At 44.7% G+C, this 15,946-nt stretch overlaps 1 protein-coding gene across 1 annotated transcript in view; it reads left to right on the plus strand.

Annotated features, from left to right (window-relative positions):
* Positions 1-15,946, plus strand: part of LOC133405893 (PH domain leucine-rich repeat-containing protein phosphatase 1-like) — a 47,592-nt gene that overhangs the window by 29,768 nt on the left and 1,878 nt on the right. The window contains exons 8-16 of the mRNA XM_061682949.1: positions 3,199-3,259; positions 3,367-3,462; positions 6,929-7,084; positions 7,172-7,375; positions 8,574-8,736; positions 13,949-14,079; positions 15,073-15,189; positions 15,370-15,564; positions 15,666-15,906. Coding sequence (XP_061538933.1) covers positions 3,199-3,259; positions 3,367-3,462; positions 6,929-7,084; positions 7,172-7,375; positions 8,574-8,736; positions 13,949-14,079; positions 15,073-15,189; positions 15,370-15,564; positions 15,666-15,906 — 1,364 coding nt within the window. The remainder of the gene's footprint in view (positions 1-3,198; positions 3,260-3,366; positions 3,463-6,928; positions 7,085-7,171; positions 7,376-8,573; positions 8,737-13,948; positions 14,080-15,072; positions 15,190-15,369; positions 15,565-15,665; positions 15,907-15,946) is intronic.

Here is a 15,946-nt window from a genome sequence, read left to right on the forward strand (position 1 = left end):
CTCTATGGTGCCACAGTAAACGTGAAATATGAATTAAAATCATCCACGCATTCCTTAGTTCCAGATTTTTTTTTTCTGCTGAGAGCCCTGAAATCGGCTCATTCAAATTTCACGAGCTTATCTATGTCACTAGCGAAGACCTCTGCCTTCCCTTTCCACCCCGAGCCAGTGGTGTCAAGATAACAAACAAGTATGCACTTAAAAGTGGGTCTTCTCCACGGAGGCAACCAATCCGAGGAAAGGGACAAATATGGACAAAGTGGATACAAAACTGGGTTTAACTGAAGTAGCTGTCACAGGGGCCTTCCTGGACACCCTCCATCCATCCATTTTCTGACCCGCTTAACCTCACTAGGGTCGTGGGCGTGCTGGAGCCTATCCCAGCTATCATCAGGCAGGAGGCGGGGTACACCATGAACTGGTTGCCAGCCAATCGCAGGAGCCTTCCTGGACACTCGTATGACAAAACCAAAGTGTTTTTTTTAAATGAAATTGACACTTTTCTACTAAGTCCATGTTAGAGTCCCTCTATTGAGGTCTAAACAACCAAAAATACGGGACATTTAACACATCACAGACCTAAGTGTAATCTTATAGGATCATTTTATAAAACCGAAGATAAGGTTGTCTGGTGTTTCACCTGCCTGGCGAGAAAGGGGCAAAATAAGGACAACCACAGCTCGATTGTCTTTGTGTTTGGCCTTAGGATGAATCTTTCTTTGATTTTGCATGTGCAAATGTAATTTAAATTGATCGATTTGCGCACATACCGCCACTGGTATGGTTGCTTGCTTAAATGATCGGCATATACGACGATATATGGCTCATATTTTCTGTCGCTCCCAAGTTACAACGCTAATTCCATGAACTTTGTCAATGACAAACGCCTCTTTGCTGTGTTGTAATTAGACTTCACACCGATCTGATTGGCTTTATCGGTATCGGGCCATAATTAGCATTTTATGCTGATCGACTTCAATGTCATCATTCGTGATTGATCGGCTCCGCAAAAGAGGTCGCCAACATGTACAGTATGTTTGACTTCAAAAGCTACTTTATTTTTAGCCTTGTCGCGTGTCTTGACGTAGTACTGTAAATATCTGACAACCAATAGTTATTTAAAAAGAAAACACGGCGGTGTGGTTTGTTTTGTGCAACATTCTTTAATTTAACTTGAATTAATTAAAACGCATTAACATGATTATTATATGTTGTCAGTCTCTTGTGACTTTATAGTGCTGTGCATTGGCTATGATGCATCAAACAGATGCCCTTTTACAGGGAAATAGGGTCGTGGTTTATGCAGCGTGCTGATTTCGAGGACGAGCTTGTCATTTAGAATAAATTCTGAGTAATTAACATATGCATGGTGGCGCAAAGAAAATATGCACGTGTGATGAATCTGAAAGTGACTTTGCGTATATGCTCCATTTATGCACAGAATAAGAACATTTTAAGCATTAATTAGTGAATAAAGCCCAAAGTGAAATGATATTTTTTTGCAAATTAATAAAAAAAAAAAAAACTGACATCACATAATTAGTATTCACAGCCTTCGCCCTGAAGCTCAAACTTGAGCTCAGTTTCATCCTGTTTCCATCATCATGATCATCCTTGAGATGTGTCTTCAGCTTAATTCAAGTACACTTGTGGTAAATTCACTTGATTGGACATGATTTGGAAAGGCACGCACCTGTCTGTATGAGGTGCCAGAGTTGACAGTACATGTCAGCACAAACCAAGAATTGTCTGTTAACTACTGAGACACAGTTGTCTCAAGGTACAGATCGTGGAACGAGAAATTATTCAGCTCTCAAGGTCGCATTGAGCACAGTGCCCTTCATCCTCCATAAATGGAAGACGTTTGGAGCCACCATGACTCTTTCTAGAGCTTGCCACTCATCTAAACTCAGCGATCACGGAGAACGGCCTTATTCAGAGAGGTGACAAAGAGCGATGAATACTCAGTCGTAGCTCCAGCGTTCATCTATATAAAGGGGATAACCTTCCAGAATAGCACCCATCTCTGCAGCAATTCATCAATCAGACCTCATGACCAGATGGAAGCCACTCCTTAGTAAAAGGTACATGGCATCCTGCCTGGAAGTTGGGCAAAGGCACCTGAAGGACACCCATACCAGTACAGGTAAAATTCTCCAGTCTGATGAGACAGACATTTGAATCTTTGGGATGAATGCTAGACAACATATTTGGAGGAACCAGGCACTGCTTCATCACCTGCCCAATACTGTCCCTACGCTGAAGCATAGGGGTGGTAGCATCATGCTATGGGGAGGTTTTTCAACAGCAGCAAATGGGAAACTAGTCAGGATAGAGGGGAAATATGAATCCAGCAATGCTTTGGATATTCTGGATATAAACCTGCTCACCGCGGTGCGCCTCATACTGCGGCGACAGTTCATCCTTCAGCAGGACAACGATCTTAAGCACTTAGCCAAGAGTTTCTTCAGGACAGCTCAGTGAACGTACTTGAATGGCCCAGGCAGAGGGCCGGACTTGAATCCAATCGACTGAAAAGATCTGGAAAATGGTGTGGATCGACGCTTCCCATCCAACCTGATAAAGCTTGAGAGGTGCCGCAAAAATGAACGGGGGAAACTGCTCCAAGATAGGTGTGCCAAACTTCATATCGTAAATGTCTTGAGGCTGTAATTGCTATCAAAGGTGCATCAACAAAGTACTGAGAAAAGTCAGAATAGTTATGTACAAGTGATTCCTTGTTTTTGTTTTTTTTAATTCTATGGAATATGTTTTCATTTTATTCATTTCCTTTCCCCCCTCCTTTTTTTCATGTTGAGATTCAGGGGTGGTTTTATTTATGTATGCTATATAGTTTAATTTGATTTATCTATATTTGAGGACTGGTTAACACATCTGCCTCACAGTTCTGAAGACCCGGTTTCAAATCCTGTGCCTGCTGGTTTCGTTCCACATCCCAAAAACATGCATGGTTGGTTAATTGAAGACTCTAAATATCTGAGGTAGCTGCCCACACGCCCGCGACCCTATTGAGGAAAAAGCGGTAAAATGGATCAATGGATGATGACGTGTAGAGTTTTTAGGGGAAAAAAATATATTTAATTTTGGAAGGAGGCTGTAACATACCAAAATGGGGAAGAAGTGAAGCGCTGTGACGCTAATGATCAAAAGTAAATGATATTGTGTTTATAATTATAGAGCTGAAAGAACTGGAAGTGCAGCCTGCCTCAGATAATCTGATTGTTCTGGATTTGTCCTGGTAGGAAGACTCATTACAAAACATATGCCTTATTTACAGCGGAGATCAGAAGCATAGAATATGTACTTGTTTTTAGGTGAACATTGACTGTTTCTATTTTCCAAAAGGAACAAACTAGGTGTCGTCCCTGATTGGGTGTGTGAAAGCAGTAGACTGGAACTTTTGGATATAAACCATAATTCTGTTACTGAGCTTCCCATACGGTGAGTATAATCACACACACAAATACACCAATAAAATATAAACTTGTCTAGATCATTATATCAGCAAAATCTCAAGGAATGTAATATATAGAGCGTACGGCCCAAACATCTATTTGGACTGGAGGATATCTATCGTACAGCACACTTTCCGTTTGTTGATGTGTATTGGCTAGAATAGAAGAATAAGAATGTCTTTGTCATTTTAACAGGTATAACAAAAGTAGGGGTATTCTCCAAAGGTGCTGTTAAAAAAAATGTCATGTCAATGTCCCCCATTCAATATTGCCACCACATAGGCATGGGAGGCAAGTCTTTTGGAATCGGATATAGTCATATAGTAGATCTGTGACTTGGAAATACGTCAGGGCCATTCTCTGCTTGCATTGCTCCACGGCGCCCACAAACAACAGCGGCCATTTCTCAAACTAAAAGACTTTGTCGACGGCAGTTTAAGTGACAAATGGAAACTATTTTTGGACACATTGTTCAGTCCGGACGGTCCGTTTTATGAGATCTGTTATATCGACGTTTGTTTTATTAAGGCTCCACTGGATTTGAACCTGTGCATTATTCAACTTTTAGAAATAAAACAGAAGTGTTTAAAATGCGTACGTCCATGCTGGCTGGCAACATCTACTTCTACTAAGCCAGCCTGTTACTTTAGCTGCTAGTTAGCGGTAACTCCAGTCTCCACCAATGTCTATTATTGCCTCCTTTTTTGTGGTGGTGTTCAGGCTCAGGTTGTTGTCCTAGCATCATGCTGGAAGCCACTCCATATTGTCCAGGTATGTAGACTCATCCCGTCTGCTTATGAGCTTCACCACAATCAACAGCAAGCTTAATGGTGCTGTTGCTGGGATGAGTCAGGGTGCAGGCTTGGGTATAAAGTAGGGGGCTCAATACAAAGCCCTGAGGGTAGCCGGTGCTGAGGCTGACGACTGTGGGGACATGAGGGCCTACTCTCACCTTCTCTGGACCATGACAATGACATCCTCCGTGGACCTTTTGGCCCTGTAGGAAAACTGGTAAGTGTGTAATCCAGGGGGAAGGCCGCAGGTGATTCTTGAAGCACTTAGTGATTATTAGTTTGAGTGCCAATTGACCGTAGTCATTTAAGCTTCTGATATTGTTCTACTTGGTGAGTACGACGATGATGGAGGATTTCATGCAGTAAGCGACAATTGCCTGGCTCAGTGACCGGTTAAAGAACATGGTAAAGATTACAGCCAGCTGAGCCGCATGGTCTGTCCGCACCTCTACGGAGATGCAATAAGGGCCCACAACTTTCATTGGTTTCACCTTGCACAATGTGCCACTCACCTGATGCTCTTCTGCTGTGAAGAATTTGCTGCTGTGGACCGGTGGGTGTGATGAGTCAGCCTCTGGTGACGATACCTCAAAGCGTCCAAAGTGGTTTAACACCTCAGCCAATTGGGCACCGCTGACATCCTGCTGGGTCTGTAGTTTGTTAGGTGACAGACCCCTCACCAAATCTGCCTGGAGTTTTTTCTGTCAAAGCTCAAGTTAGGTTGGCTCTGGCAGTGCTGTACAGTTATCATACCTGAAGGCTTAGTGATGTTATGAGATGTGCCGAGTCTTCGAGGTGTGTGTCGAGTAATGGAGGGGGCGTTTCCGCAAAGCCTGTAGCAAGGCTTGCTTCATTTAGGTGCAGACCCGGAAGTGATGAGTCCCGCTGCCCGGCAGTACCACGTGACCGATTCGGGAAGCGCTTCAGGGTTCGCCATGAGGTTTGACAGCAATCTAAGCCCCTCATGCAGGCTCCATTCAAAACGCATGTGTGTATGTGTGTATGTGTGTGTGTGTGTGTGTTTTATATTGAGTTGCGGTCAGCTCAGTTTGGATAAAAAAAAGACTATGTAGTTTGTATAGGCTAATAATAATAATAAGTTTGGAGTGTTGATAGCAGTTTGGACATAGCTTGGACAGTCAAGATAGCGACCAATTCCAGTCACGTCACTCCTCGGAATCCTTGGAAAGAGGCTACCGGCCGCTAAACCGGCACCCTGGTCTAATAGCCCACCGGTTGGTGCACTCTACTCTCAACATGCGGCATGGTGGTCGCCTGAGTTCGAACCCCAAGCAGGACCACATCGCATAAGGAAATGTCATTGATATTTTATTCATGGGGAAAGTATTTATTGTGTTCACAGAAAGCAAGGTAAAATAAAATCTCACTGGCAGAGGAGAAATTACTGTACCCCAGTTTAAAAATGTTGCTCTTGAATGAATCACTTAACACAAAAATGATGATAAACTGTTATTTGTAAATAAGCACTTTCAAAATCCTCTGCCCTCTTAAGCCCATGCCATTTTCCCAAAGTGACAGAAAAACATTATACAACCTGCCATACCAGTGATGATGAACATTTTAAGCACAAAGAATATGTTCAAAAATAATATATATTACACTTTATTGTTGGGAAATTACTTGGTCAAACATTGTTTTGTAATGCATAGTCATTCACGAGAGCCAAAAAGACGCAAGAATGCAACGCAGCACATACTGTATGTGATTATGCACATGGCCAGCAGGGAGTTTCGTGTGCAATGAAGCATCAAGAAATTAACCATTACTCGAACCAATGGCTGAAGTATTACAATGCTTCATGAAGCTTCGTCTCGCCATCACTACTGAAGACCATGTTCTTCTCCCTGAGCAAGTACTGCACCTGCATTTAACAGTTATGAAGTCCAGGTCTAGAGAAGAGTTGCTGGTCGTTATCTTCGTGTCGGTGCACCAGCTGTTTCGTGTAAAAAGTTATCTTCCTCTGCGCTTACAAAGTTTACAGTCTGATACCAAGCTCAATAGTGGCTTCGGGGATGGATGGATGGAGCCAGCTTTCTATGATTGTTGGCACACAGCAGTCCTTCAGTGTTGTTTGTATAAACCTGTAGTCTCACTTCATTCATCTTGTTAGAGAAAACGCTGGGAAGCGGTGGCTTGGGTGGGCTACTGTGTAGCCTCTCTAGCGTCTGCGCTTCTTTCTCCACTCTCCCCTGTATCGATAATCCACGGAGCTACAGGCCTCTGCTGTTGTTTGCCGATATTTTATGTTAATTGATATAATCAGTCATAGCTGTTCGCTTGCCGTGTAGTCCAATCCTTATGTGTTTGGTGGTCGTCGCATTGGTTTTCAAACCCTAGAATACACAGCTCACACATAAAAGAACACAAAAACAAGCACCTAACAGTGGAGCAATTAGCAGCATCTTCCTCATGCTCAGCCATCTTGGAAACTCATGGGTTGAGTCAACAACACAAATATTTCAAAGTACTAGCATTGTAACCATGCATTTGAAGTTGCATCTCAACCAAAAAAACGTATCGTTTAGCTACAAATCTGTTTCACATCCAATAATTGTCTGTTGTTGATTAAAAGTTAAAGGTAGATTATTTATTTACAGTACACAAAGAAACTGAGCTTAATATGTTTGTTTATCCTAGGTTGCTATCTATTGGAAGCCTGAGAAAGCTGCTAGCAGGCTGGAATTCTCTAAGCCAGCTGGGTGAGAGCTTGGAGAGATCACAGTTGGAAGTCTTGGACCTGCAGCACAATCATCTGAATGAGCTTCCTAACAACTTCTTCATCAAAGCCCAGAAGTGAATACATCCCCTCCTTTGTTTTTATTTTCCCCCTCCCTACTACACTAATATTGGTACTGTACTGTTTTATGGGTTTTATTACAGCTTGCGGTACCTTAACGTGTCAGCCAATAAGCTGGAGAGCCTCCCTGATGCAAGCCTGTCATCAGAGGACAATTCAAGCAGCCTGGAAGAGCTCTATCTGACTAACAACAGCTTGACAGACAAGTGTGTCCCTCTCCTGACTGGACATGGCCACCTCAGGGTTCTTCACCTCTCTTTCAACCAGCTGCAGACCTTCTCTGCCAGGTAAAATAAAAGATCTGTGTCTCAAAAAGTCACCCTGTTAGCGTAAAGGACCTTGATATGTGTTGCATGTGACTGAAATTCAAAAAACAGCTCAAACACCATTAGTAAATGTGTGAAGTCTGCATGCTTGCATTTTGCCTTTGAAAATAAAATAAGCATTCTTCAAAGGGACTCCACGTAAACACTAGAAATATCATCTTTTGTTGCCATGTGTTTGCAATTAATACAAAATGTGTTAATGTACTGTATTTTAAAATGTATAGAGGCATCCATGTCAAAATACAGCACAATTTGCAATACAAAGCCCATGCAATGACAAACCATCTGGATTTATTCCCGGAGGAAAGGATAATGTCCCAAATCATACTGCGAAAGCAACCGAAGCATTTTTTAAGGCAAAGAAGTAGAATGTTATGCAATGCCCAGATCAATCACCTGAGCTGAATCCAGTTGAGCATGCATTTCACTTGCTGAAAGGAAAATGCCCCCAAGAACAAGCAGGAACTGAAGACTGTTACAGTAGAAGCCTGGCAGAGTTTCCCCAGGGATAATATCCAGCATCTGGTGATGTCTATGCATTCTGTGACGACAAAAGATTTGCAACAAAGTATTAAAAAGCAAGTTTGATTTGAACGCCTCCTTTGAATGCACAATATAATCTTATTCCAAGTGTTGCACTGAGGAAACTGGTCATTCATTTTAACAAAGTTAAGACACACTTCTGTTCGCCGCCGCCACCGTTGGGCACAAGGACGTCATTGTGCGCGTTCTTCTTCGTTGGTTTACGCCGCTTCTTCGTTGCTTTTCGCCACTACTTCTTAGCGGCTGGAGGACTAGGAATCGAAACTGCGAACCAACATTTTAAAATTTGAACAGTTCCAGGAGAACCGGAACGTTGGTCCCGGTTCCATTCGGTTCTCGATTCTCAATGCCCAACCCTAATGATTATTTATTTTTCCCATTGCTTTTGGTCTCTTAAAAAGTGGGAAGCATATCTACAAACTATTGTAATTTCGACACCGTTCCCCCGATTTGGATGGAAATACCCTCAAATTAAAGGTGAAAGTCTCCAGTTTCATTTCAAAACCGTTGCGGTGGGGTGCAGTGGTTTAAAACAAAAAAGATGAGAATTGTGTCGATGTCCCAGTATTTATGGACCTGACTGTATATGATGTAACTGCATTCTGTCCCACTGTAGTAAACTGGCACAACTGGAGCATCTCGAGGAGCTAGACCTTAGTGGTAATAGACTGAGGACTGTGCCCACAACCATCTTGAACTGTCTGCACCTCCAAACACTTTCTGCACACTCCAACTGCCTCAGTGCCTTTCCGGAGGTCCTGCAGCTGCCTGAGATCAAGGTTAGTAGTCACTATATACAAGTGTAGTTATTCACTTGGCAGGCATGAATTGTGATTCGAATCAATATTTAAATGTCAGTGATGGCTGCTACAACAAAAACAACAAAAAAGTTTCACTTTCAGCATCATCATGTTTAGCTTAAGAATTTGAAATGACAATAAATAAGTTGCATTTCTGGGGAATTAGACCCCTATTTCACTGGCCTGGAGACGAGTTGGCAACCTGATGATGACTCGAGTCTCCGCTGGTTGCGTCTCTGTCTCCGGATCACCAGGAAATCGTGCTGAAATCGAACATGTTTAATTTCACTGAAGAACATTTGGCGTCCTATAGAGAAAAACCTTAAAGTAACTTAATGTCACATACAGTGGGTACGGAAAGTATTCAGACCCCCTTAAAGGTTTCACTCTGTTATATTGCAGCCATTTGCTAAAGTCATTTAAATAAATTTTCTTCCTCATAAATGTACACACAGCACCCCATATTGACAGAAAAACACGGAATTGTTGAATTTTTTGCTGATTTATTAAAAAAGAAAAACTGAAATATCACACAGCCATTGGTATTCAGACCCTTTGCTGTGCCAGTCATATATTTAACTCGGGTGCTGTCCATTTCTTCTGATCATCCTGAAGATGGTTCTCCACCTTCATTGGAGTCCTGCTGTGTTTGATTATACTGATTGGACTTGATTAGGAAAGCCACACCCCTGTCTAAATAAGACCTTACAGCTCACAGTGCATGTTAGAGCAAATGAGAATGATGAGTTCAAAGTAACTGCTCAGAGACAGATATGGCCATGGTTACAAAAAGGTTTCTGCTGCACTTAAGGTTCCTAAGAGCACAGTGGCCTCCATAATCCTTAAATGGAAGACGTTTGGGACGACCAGAACTCTTCCTAGAGCTGGCCGTCCGGCCAAACTGAGCATTCGGGGGAGAAGAGCCTTTGTGAGAGAGGTAAATAAGAACCCAAAGATCACTCTGGCTGAGCTCCAGAGATGCAGTCGGAAGATGGGAGAAAGTTCTAGAAAGTCAACCATGCAGTCCTCCACCAGTCGGGGCTTTATGGCAAAGTGCCCGACGGAAGCCTCTCCTCAGTGCAAGACACATGAAAGCCTGCATGGAGTTTGCAAAAAAACACCTGAAGAACTCCAAAATGGTGAGAAATAAAATTCTCTAGTGTGATGAGACCAAGATAGAACTTTTTGGCCTTAATTCTAAGCGGTATGTGTAGAGAAAACCAGGCACTGCTCATCACCTCTCCAATACAGTCCCAACACTGAAGCACGGTGGTGCCAGCATGATGCTGTGGGGTGTTTTTCAGGCGTGGCTTCAGAACCACTCCGTGACTGTTCTTGAATGGCCCAGCCAGAGCCCTGACTTAAACCCAATTAAGCATCTCTGGAGAGACCTGAAAAGGGCTGTCCACCAACGTTCACCATCCAACCTGACAGAACTGGAGAGGATCTGGAAGGAAGAATGGCAGAGGATCCCCAAATCCAGGTGTGAAAAACTTGTTGCATCATTCCCCAAAAGAATCATGGGTGTATTAGCTCAAAAGTGTTCTTCTACTATATATATACTGAGCAAAGCGTCTGAATACTTACTGCTGTGTGATATTTCAGTTTTTTTTTTTCTGAATAAATCTGCAAAAATTTCAATAATTAATTTTTTTCTGTCAATATGGGGTGCTGTGTATACATTAATGAGGAAAAAAGAAAATTATTTTAGCAAATGGATGCAATATAACTGAGTGAAAAATTTAAGGGGCTCTGAATACTTTCCATATCCACTGTATCTGCAATCAATCGACACCATAATTTATGTGGACGTCTGTGCTTATGCCCACTTAAACCTCTGAAAATATCAGAACAATCTCCGTAATGTTTTGGATTTTATGGACGTCAGAGGCGCGGTTCCAATTCTGGCCTTGACGGTATGGAGTTTGCATGTTCTCCCTGTGCCTCCGTGGGGTTTCTCCGGGTACTCCGGTTTCCTCCCACATTCCTGTAACATGCATGGTAGGTTTATTGAAGTCTCTAAATTGCCCATAGATCTGAATGTGAGTGTGACTGTTTTTTTTATATGTGCCCTGTGATTGGCTGGCGACCAGTTCAGGGTTTACCCCGCCTCACGCCCAAAGTCAGCTGGGATAGGCTCTCGCTCACCCGCGACCCTATTGAAGATAAGCGGTACGGGAAATGGATGGATGGATAGACGTTAGTGTTTTCCTTATTAGATGACTGTCCTGGCATCCATGCTGCGCCAACTGAGCACAGAGCACGTAAACACAAATGCGCACACACACACACATTAAATGTATTTATTTAAAGAATATATGTACTGTATATAGGTCTATATCGGCGACATCTGGGTGAATTGGGTGTCTCGTTGTCTAGAGATGTTTCCCAGACATCTTCCTGGTTTGAGCACAGGCAATGTTTTTGTCTCCCGGGTTCCGGAGTCACTGTGATTGATCACTCTCGGCAGTCTCCTCCAGTGAGATAGGCCCCTAAGCGTAAGCGAGACCCAGCCGACCAGCGTCCGACGCAGCACCACCAAACCTTTTCCAATACAGTATATAACAATACACCAGTTAAGATTAAATTCGTATCTAGATTTCTGACCTATGGTATATGGTATATCTTTATCAATTAATAAATATGATAAATGTTTTCCCCTCCCGGAGCCGTCACCTTATCGTGGTGGAGGGGTTTGTGAGACCTGGAGGAGCATGATTGGGAAGAACGGCCCCTCAGATCAGAACCCGAGCAGTGTTCTGTTTTTGGACTTCTGTGCTCATCACGGATTGTCCATAACAAACACCATAAGGGTGTCCACACGTGCACTTGGCACCAGGACACCCAAGGTCGCAGTTCAATGACTGATCACCACCTGGTGGTGAGTTGGCGCCGATGGTGGGGGAAGATGCCGGTCCAACCTGGCAGACCCAAACGCATTGTGAGGGTCTGCTCGGAACGTCTGGCAGAATCCGCTGTCAGACGTCCGAGTGGAACATGTTGCGTCCCTCCATTGCTGAGGCGGCCGACCGGAGCTGTGGCCGTAAGGTGGTCGGTGCCTTGTCGTGGCGGCAATCCCCGAACCTGTTGGTGGACACCAATGGTGAGAGATGCCGTCAAGCTGAAGAAGGAGTCCTTTCGGGCCTTTTTGGCCTGTAGGAGTCCTGAGGCAGCAGATGGGAACCGGCTGACCAAGCGGAATGCTGCCTTTGTGGTCACTGAAGCAAACACTTGGGCATGGGAGGAGTTTGGTGAGGCCATAGAGAGAGACTTCCGGACGGCTTCGAGGAAGGGGGAAGCAGAGCACCATCAACATTGTGTATAATGGGGATGGGGCGCTGCTGACCTCGACTCGGGACATTGCGAGTTGGTGGTTGACACGCCTCTGCAACACCACGTGGACATCGGGGACAGTGCCTCTGGATTGGCAAACTGGGGTGGTGGTGGTCCCCCTTTTTAGGAAGGAGGACCGGAGGGTGTGTTCCAACTACAGGGGATCACACTCCTCAGCCTCCCTGGTAAGGTCTATTCAGGGGTGCTGGAGAGGAGGGTCCATCGGGAAGTTGAATCTCAGATTCAGAAGGAGCCGTGTGGTTTTCTTCCTGGCCGTGGAACAGTGGACCAGCCCTACACCCTCGCTACGGTGCTCGAGGGTGCATGGGAGTTCGCCCAATGAGTCTACATGTGTGTTGTGGACTTGGAGAAGGCATTCGACCGTGTCCCTCTGGGTGTCCTATGGGGGGGTATGGGGTGCCGAACCCCATGATATGGGCTGTTTGGTCCCCGTACGACCAGTGTCAGAGTTTGGTCCGCATTGCCGGCAGTAAGTCGGACTTGTTTCTGGTGAGGGTTGGACTCGACCAAGGCTGTCCTTTTTCAACGATTCTGTTCATTACTTTTATGGACAGAATTTCTCTCTGCTTTTTGCAGATGTTGTGGTTCTGTTGGCTTCGTCCAGCCGTGATCTCCAACTCTCACTGGAGCGGTTCGCAGCAGAGTGTGAAGCGGCTGGGATGAGAATCAGATCAGCACCTCCAAATCTGAGACCATGGTCCTCAATCGGAAAAGGGTGGCGTGCCCTTTCCAGGTCGGGGATGCGATCCTGCCCCAAGTGGAGGAGTTCAAGTATCTTGGGGTCTTGTTCATGAGTGAGGGAAGAATGGAACGGGAGTTCAACAGGGGGATCGGTGCAGACTTTGTATCGGTCCGTTGTGGTGAAGAAGGAACTAAGCCGAAAGGCGAAGCTCTCAATTTACCTGTCGACCTACGTTCCTACCCTCACCTCTGGTCACGAGCTGTGGATTGTGACCGAAAGATCAAGATCCCGGATACAAGCGGCCAAAATGAGTTTCCTCCGCAGGGTGTCCGGGCTCTCCCTTCGAGAGAGGGTGAGAAGCTCGGTCATCCGGGAAGATCACAGAGTAGAGCCGCTTCTCCTCCACATTGAGAGGTGCCAGATGAGGTGGCTGGGGCATCTGATTAGGATGCTTCCTGGACGCCTCCCTTGTGAGTTGTTCCGCGCACGTCCCACCAGGAGGAGACCCCGGGGTCGACCCTGGACACGCTGGAGAGACTACGTCCTTCGGCCGGCCTGGGAACGTCTCGGGAACCCCCCGGATAAGCTGGGTGAAGTGGCTGGGGAGACGGAAGTCTGGGCGTCCCTACTCAAGCTACTGCCCCCATGACCTGACCTCGGCTAAGCGGACGAAAATGGATGGATGGATAAATGTATTTTTCATCAATGTTTTTTCTTCAGTAATTCATCATCTGAATTATTGATGCACAGGAAGTGCACTGTGTGTGTGTTGAACGTTTTCTTCTGTATTTTTAGAGGAACACCAATGTTTAAAGATGCGTTCCAATGCTGTTAGTGTTTTGGGAAGGAAGGAATCACAGCTCCTTGGTGTGTTTGCACTCATTTACAGCTTTTGCGCAGTGAGTTTGTCAGAAGCGGGGGAATCCGCGTGAATGGAAAGTGCGCCTCATAAAGGAGAATTATGGCCCCGAATTGTTAACATATCGCTTCCAGTTTCTATTGACAAAAGAGTCGATAAATATATTTTGAGCAAATTCATCACTCTACTTTCAGACAAAAAAAAAAAAAAAGTGATCTCATGAGCTGATACCTGACCAAAATGTCATATCCGTACCCACTGTGTCTATCTAACCTTGTCTTTGGTCTCACTGTCAGTGTGTCGACCTGAGCTGCAACGAGCTCACTGAGATTACTTTGCCAGAGTCACTACCCCCAAAACTTCAGGAGCTGGATCTAACAGGAAATCCCCGCCTCAAACTGGACCACAAGAGCTTGGAGCTTCTCAAGTAGGAACCTTCCCAATACTAAACCAATGCCGAATTCATTATTATACAATATACTGTCATAAAATTGCCCTTTTTTAAATTTTTTTATTTTTTAAATGTAATAAGCCCATAACATAATAACTGACTAACAATGTCATAAAATTCCTGAACCTGTAATGTAATAACTTTTGGCCAATAACGTAATAAGTTATTAAGTTCATTGTTGAGCCCTAATATGTATTTAAACACATCTACATGCCCACACATATACACAACTTAAACTCACATGAATGGAGCCACCATGTGTACATGAATACATATTTTATAGTCTATGCGTTCCGAGAGGGCGAGTGAGTTTTGATTTTCACTTATTTTATTTAACGTACTTTTAAAATGTATTTAGCTTTGCTAGTAGACAATACAACCTGACATTTATTGTAATGTGTCATTCTGTAAATTAAACTGTGACCGCATTATTGTATATTATTCGTGGTGGGCCGTCGCTGACGTCATGGGCTGTTTCGTACTCCTTGAACGCTGGCAGCTAGATCCGTTGCACGCGCGCACACAGAGGTAATTGTGAATATTACACCGCGGCGGACGAATATGCGGCCTGAGGTCCCACCCGTGCGGGCGAAGTCACAGGAGTTGACGAGACCAGAAAAAAAAACCTCCGTCACTTCTGCTGTTAAGAAGCAGCGGTACTTTTACTCCGTTACAATGATGTTGCTCGCTAGTTTTATTGATCAATTCTTGCTTATTTCTCAACTATTTTGTGCGCGAGACTTCCGACTTCCGCATCGGGCGGTCGGTCCAATTTAAGCGCTAGTGACGTTTTAAGTCTAGTTCACCAATCAAACGACACGAGACACATGACCTCGCAACAATGTCTTTCGTTGGTATTTTTTTGTCGCTTTTTGTTGTTTGTAAACTTCTGGTTTACGTACAACTGTATATGGCTTTTGGACTTGTGAAATCGGCGGGTCGGTGGTCGTGCCCTTATTTTCTCTGCAGCAATATCCGGTGTTTAAGGGTGGATCCGCCCCCCTCTGCTCCCAGCGCCAGTGAGTGCCATGGAGTCCCTGCAGTCTGGAGCCACGGATACACCGAGGCTTCTGGAGTCAAAAGCAAGTAAGTATTTTCCCTTTTCAAGTCACCTACTCACAAGTCTTTTATCTTTTAAGATGTAAAGTACTGGGGCCTATTGTTATTCAATGCAAAATGAGTGTATTTAGTGTTTCATTGTGGATTGTGAATTGCAGGGGATTTTATTTAAATGTTTTTGTTGATTTTCCACCATCTTCCTCTAAGGTTGTGTGTGGCAGCGCTTGCCCTCGATGCGTTCTGTGGAGTCCATGAAGCCCTCTATGGGGTTTTTCATGGCGACAGTAATGTCGAGGTGCCTTACCTGCTGCAGTGCACCATGGGAGATGTGTTAGCAGAGGAGCTCCAAAGGGGCCCAAGCCAGGGAGACTACATGACTAACACTTTCCTCACCATGCAAAGGTAAACGAGTGACCGATTCAGAAAGCAATAAACAAAACGGGCCCTTGTAAACATTTCTACGGCCCGGTTCTACTGACGATTTCTGTGCTGATCTTCCTTAGGAAACTGGGCACAGCAGGCCAAAGGTTGGGCGGATCAGCAGCTTTATGTCACATTAGACATGACCCCGTGCCTCCCGGTGAACACGGTGGTGGTTGCTTCACCCTGAGGGCCGCCAGCGTCGGCAGGTGCCAAGCTGTTCTGTGCCGAGATGGAAAAGCTATGCAACTCTCCACCATCCACACCGTCAAAGAAGAGCTGGAGTGCCAGAGGGTCCGACGACATAACGCCATCATCACAGAGGTCAAGATGAACCATGCATGCGCATGTTTTAGATGTTATT

Source organism: Phycodurus eques, chromosome 8 (assembly GCF_024500275.1).
Source record: "Phycodurus eques isolate BA_2022a chromosome 8, UOR_Pequ_1.1, whole genome shotgun sequence".
In the NCBI taxonomy this organism is placed as follows: Eukaryota; Metazoa; Chordata; class Actinopteri; order Syngnathiformes; family Syngnathidae; genus Phycodurus; species Phycodurus eques.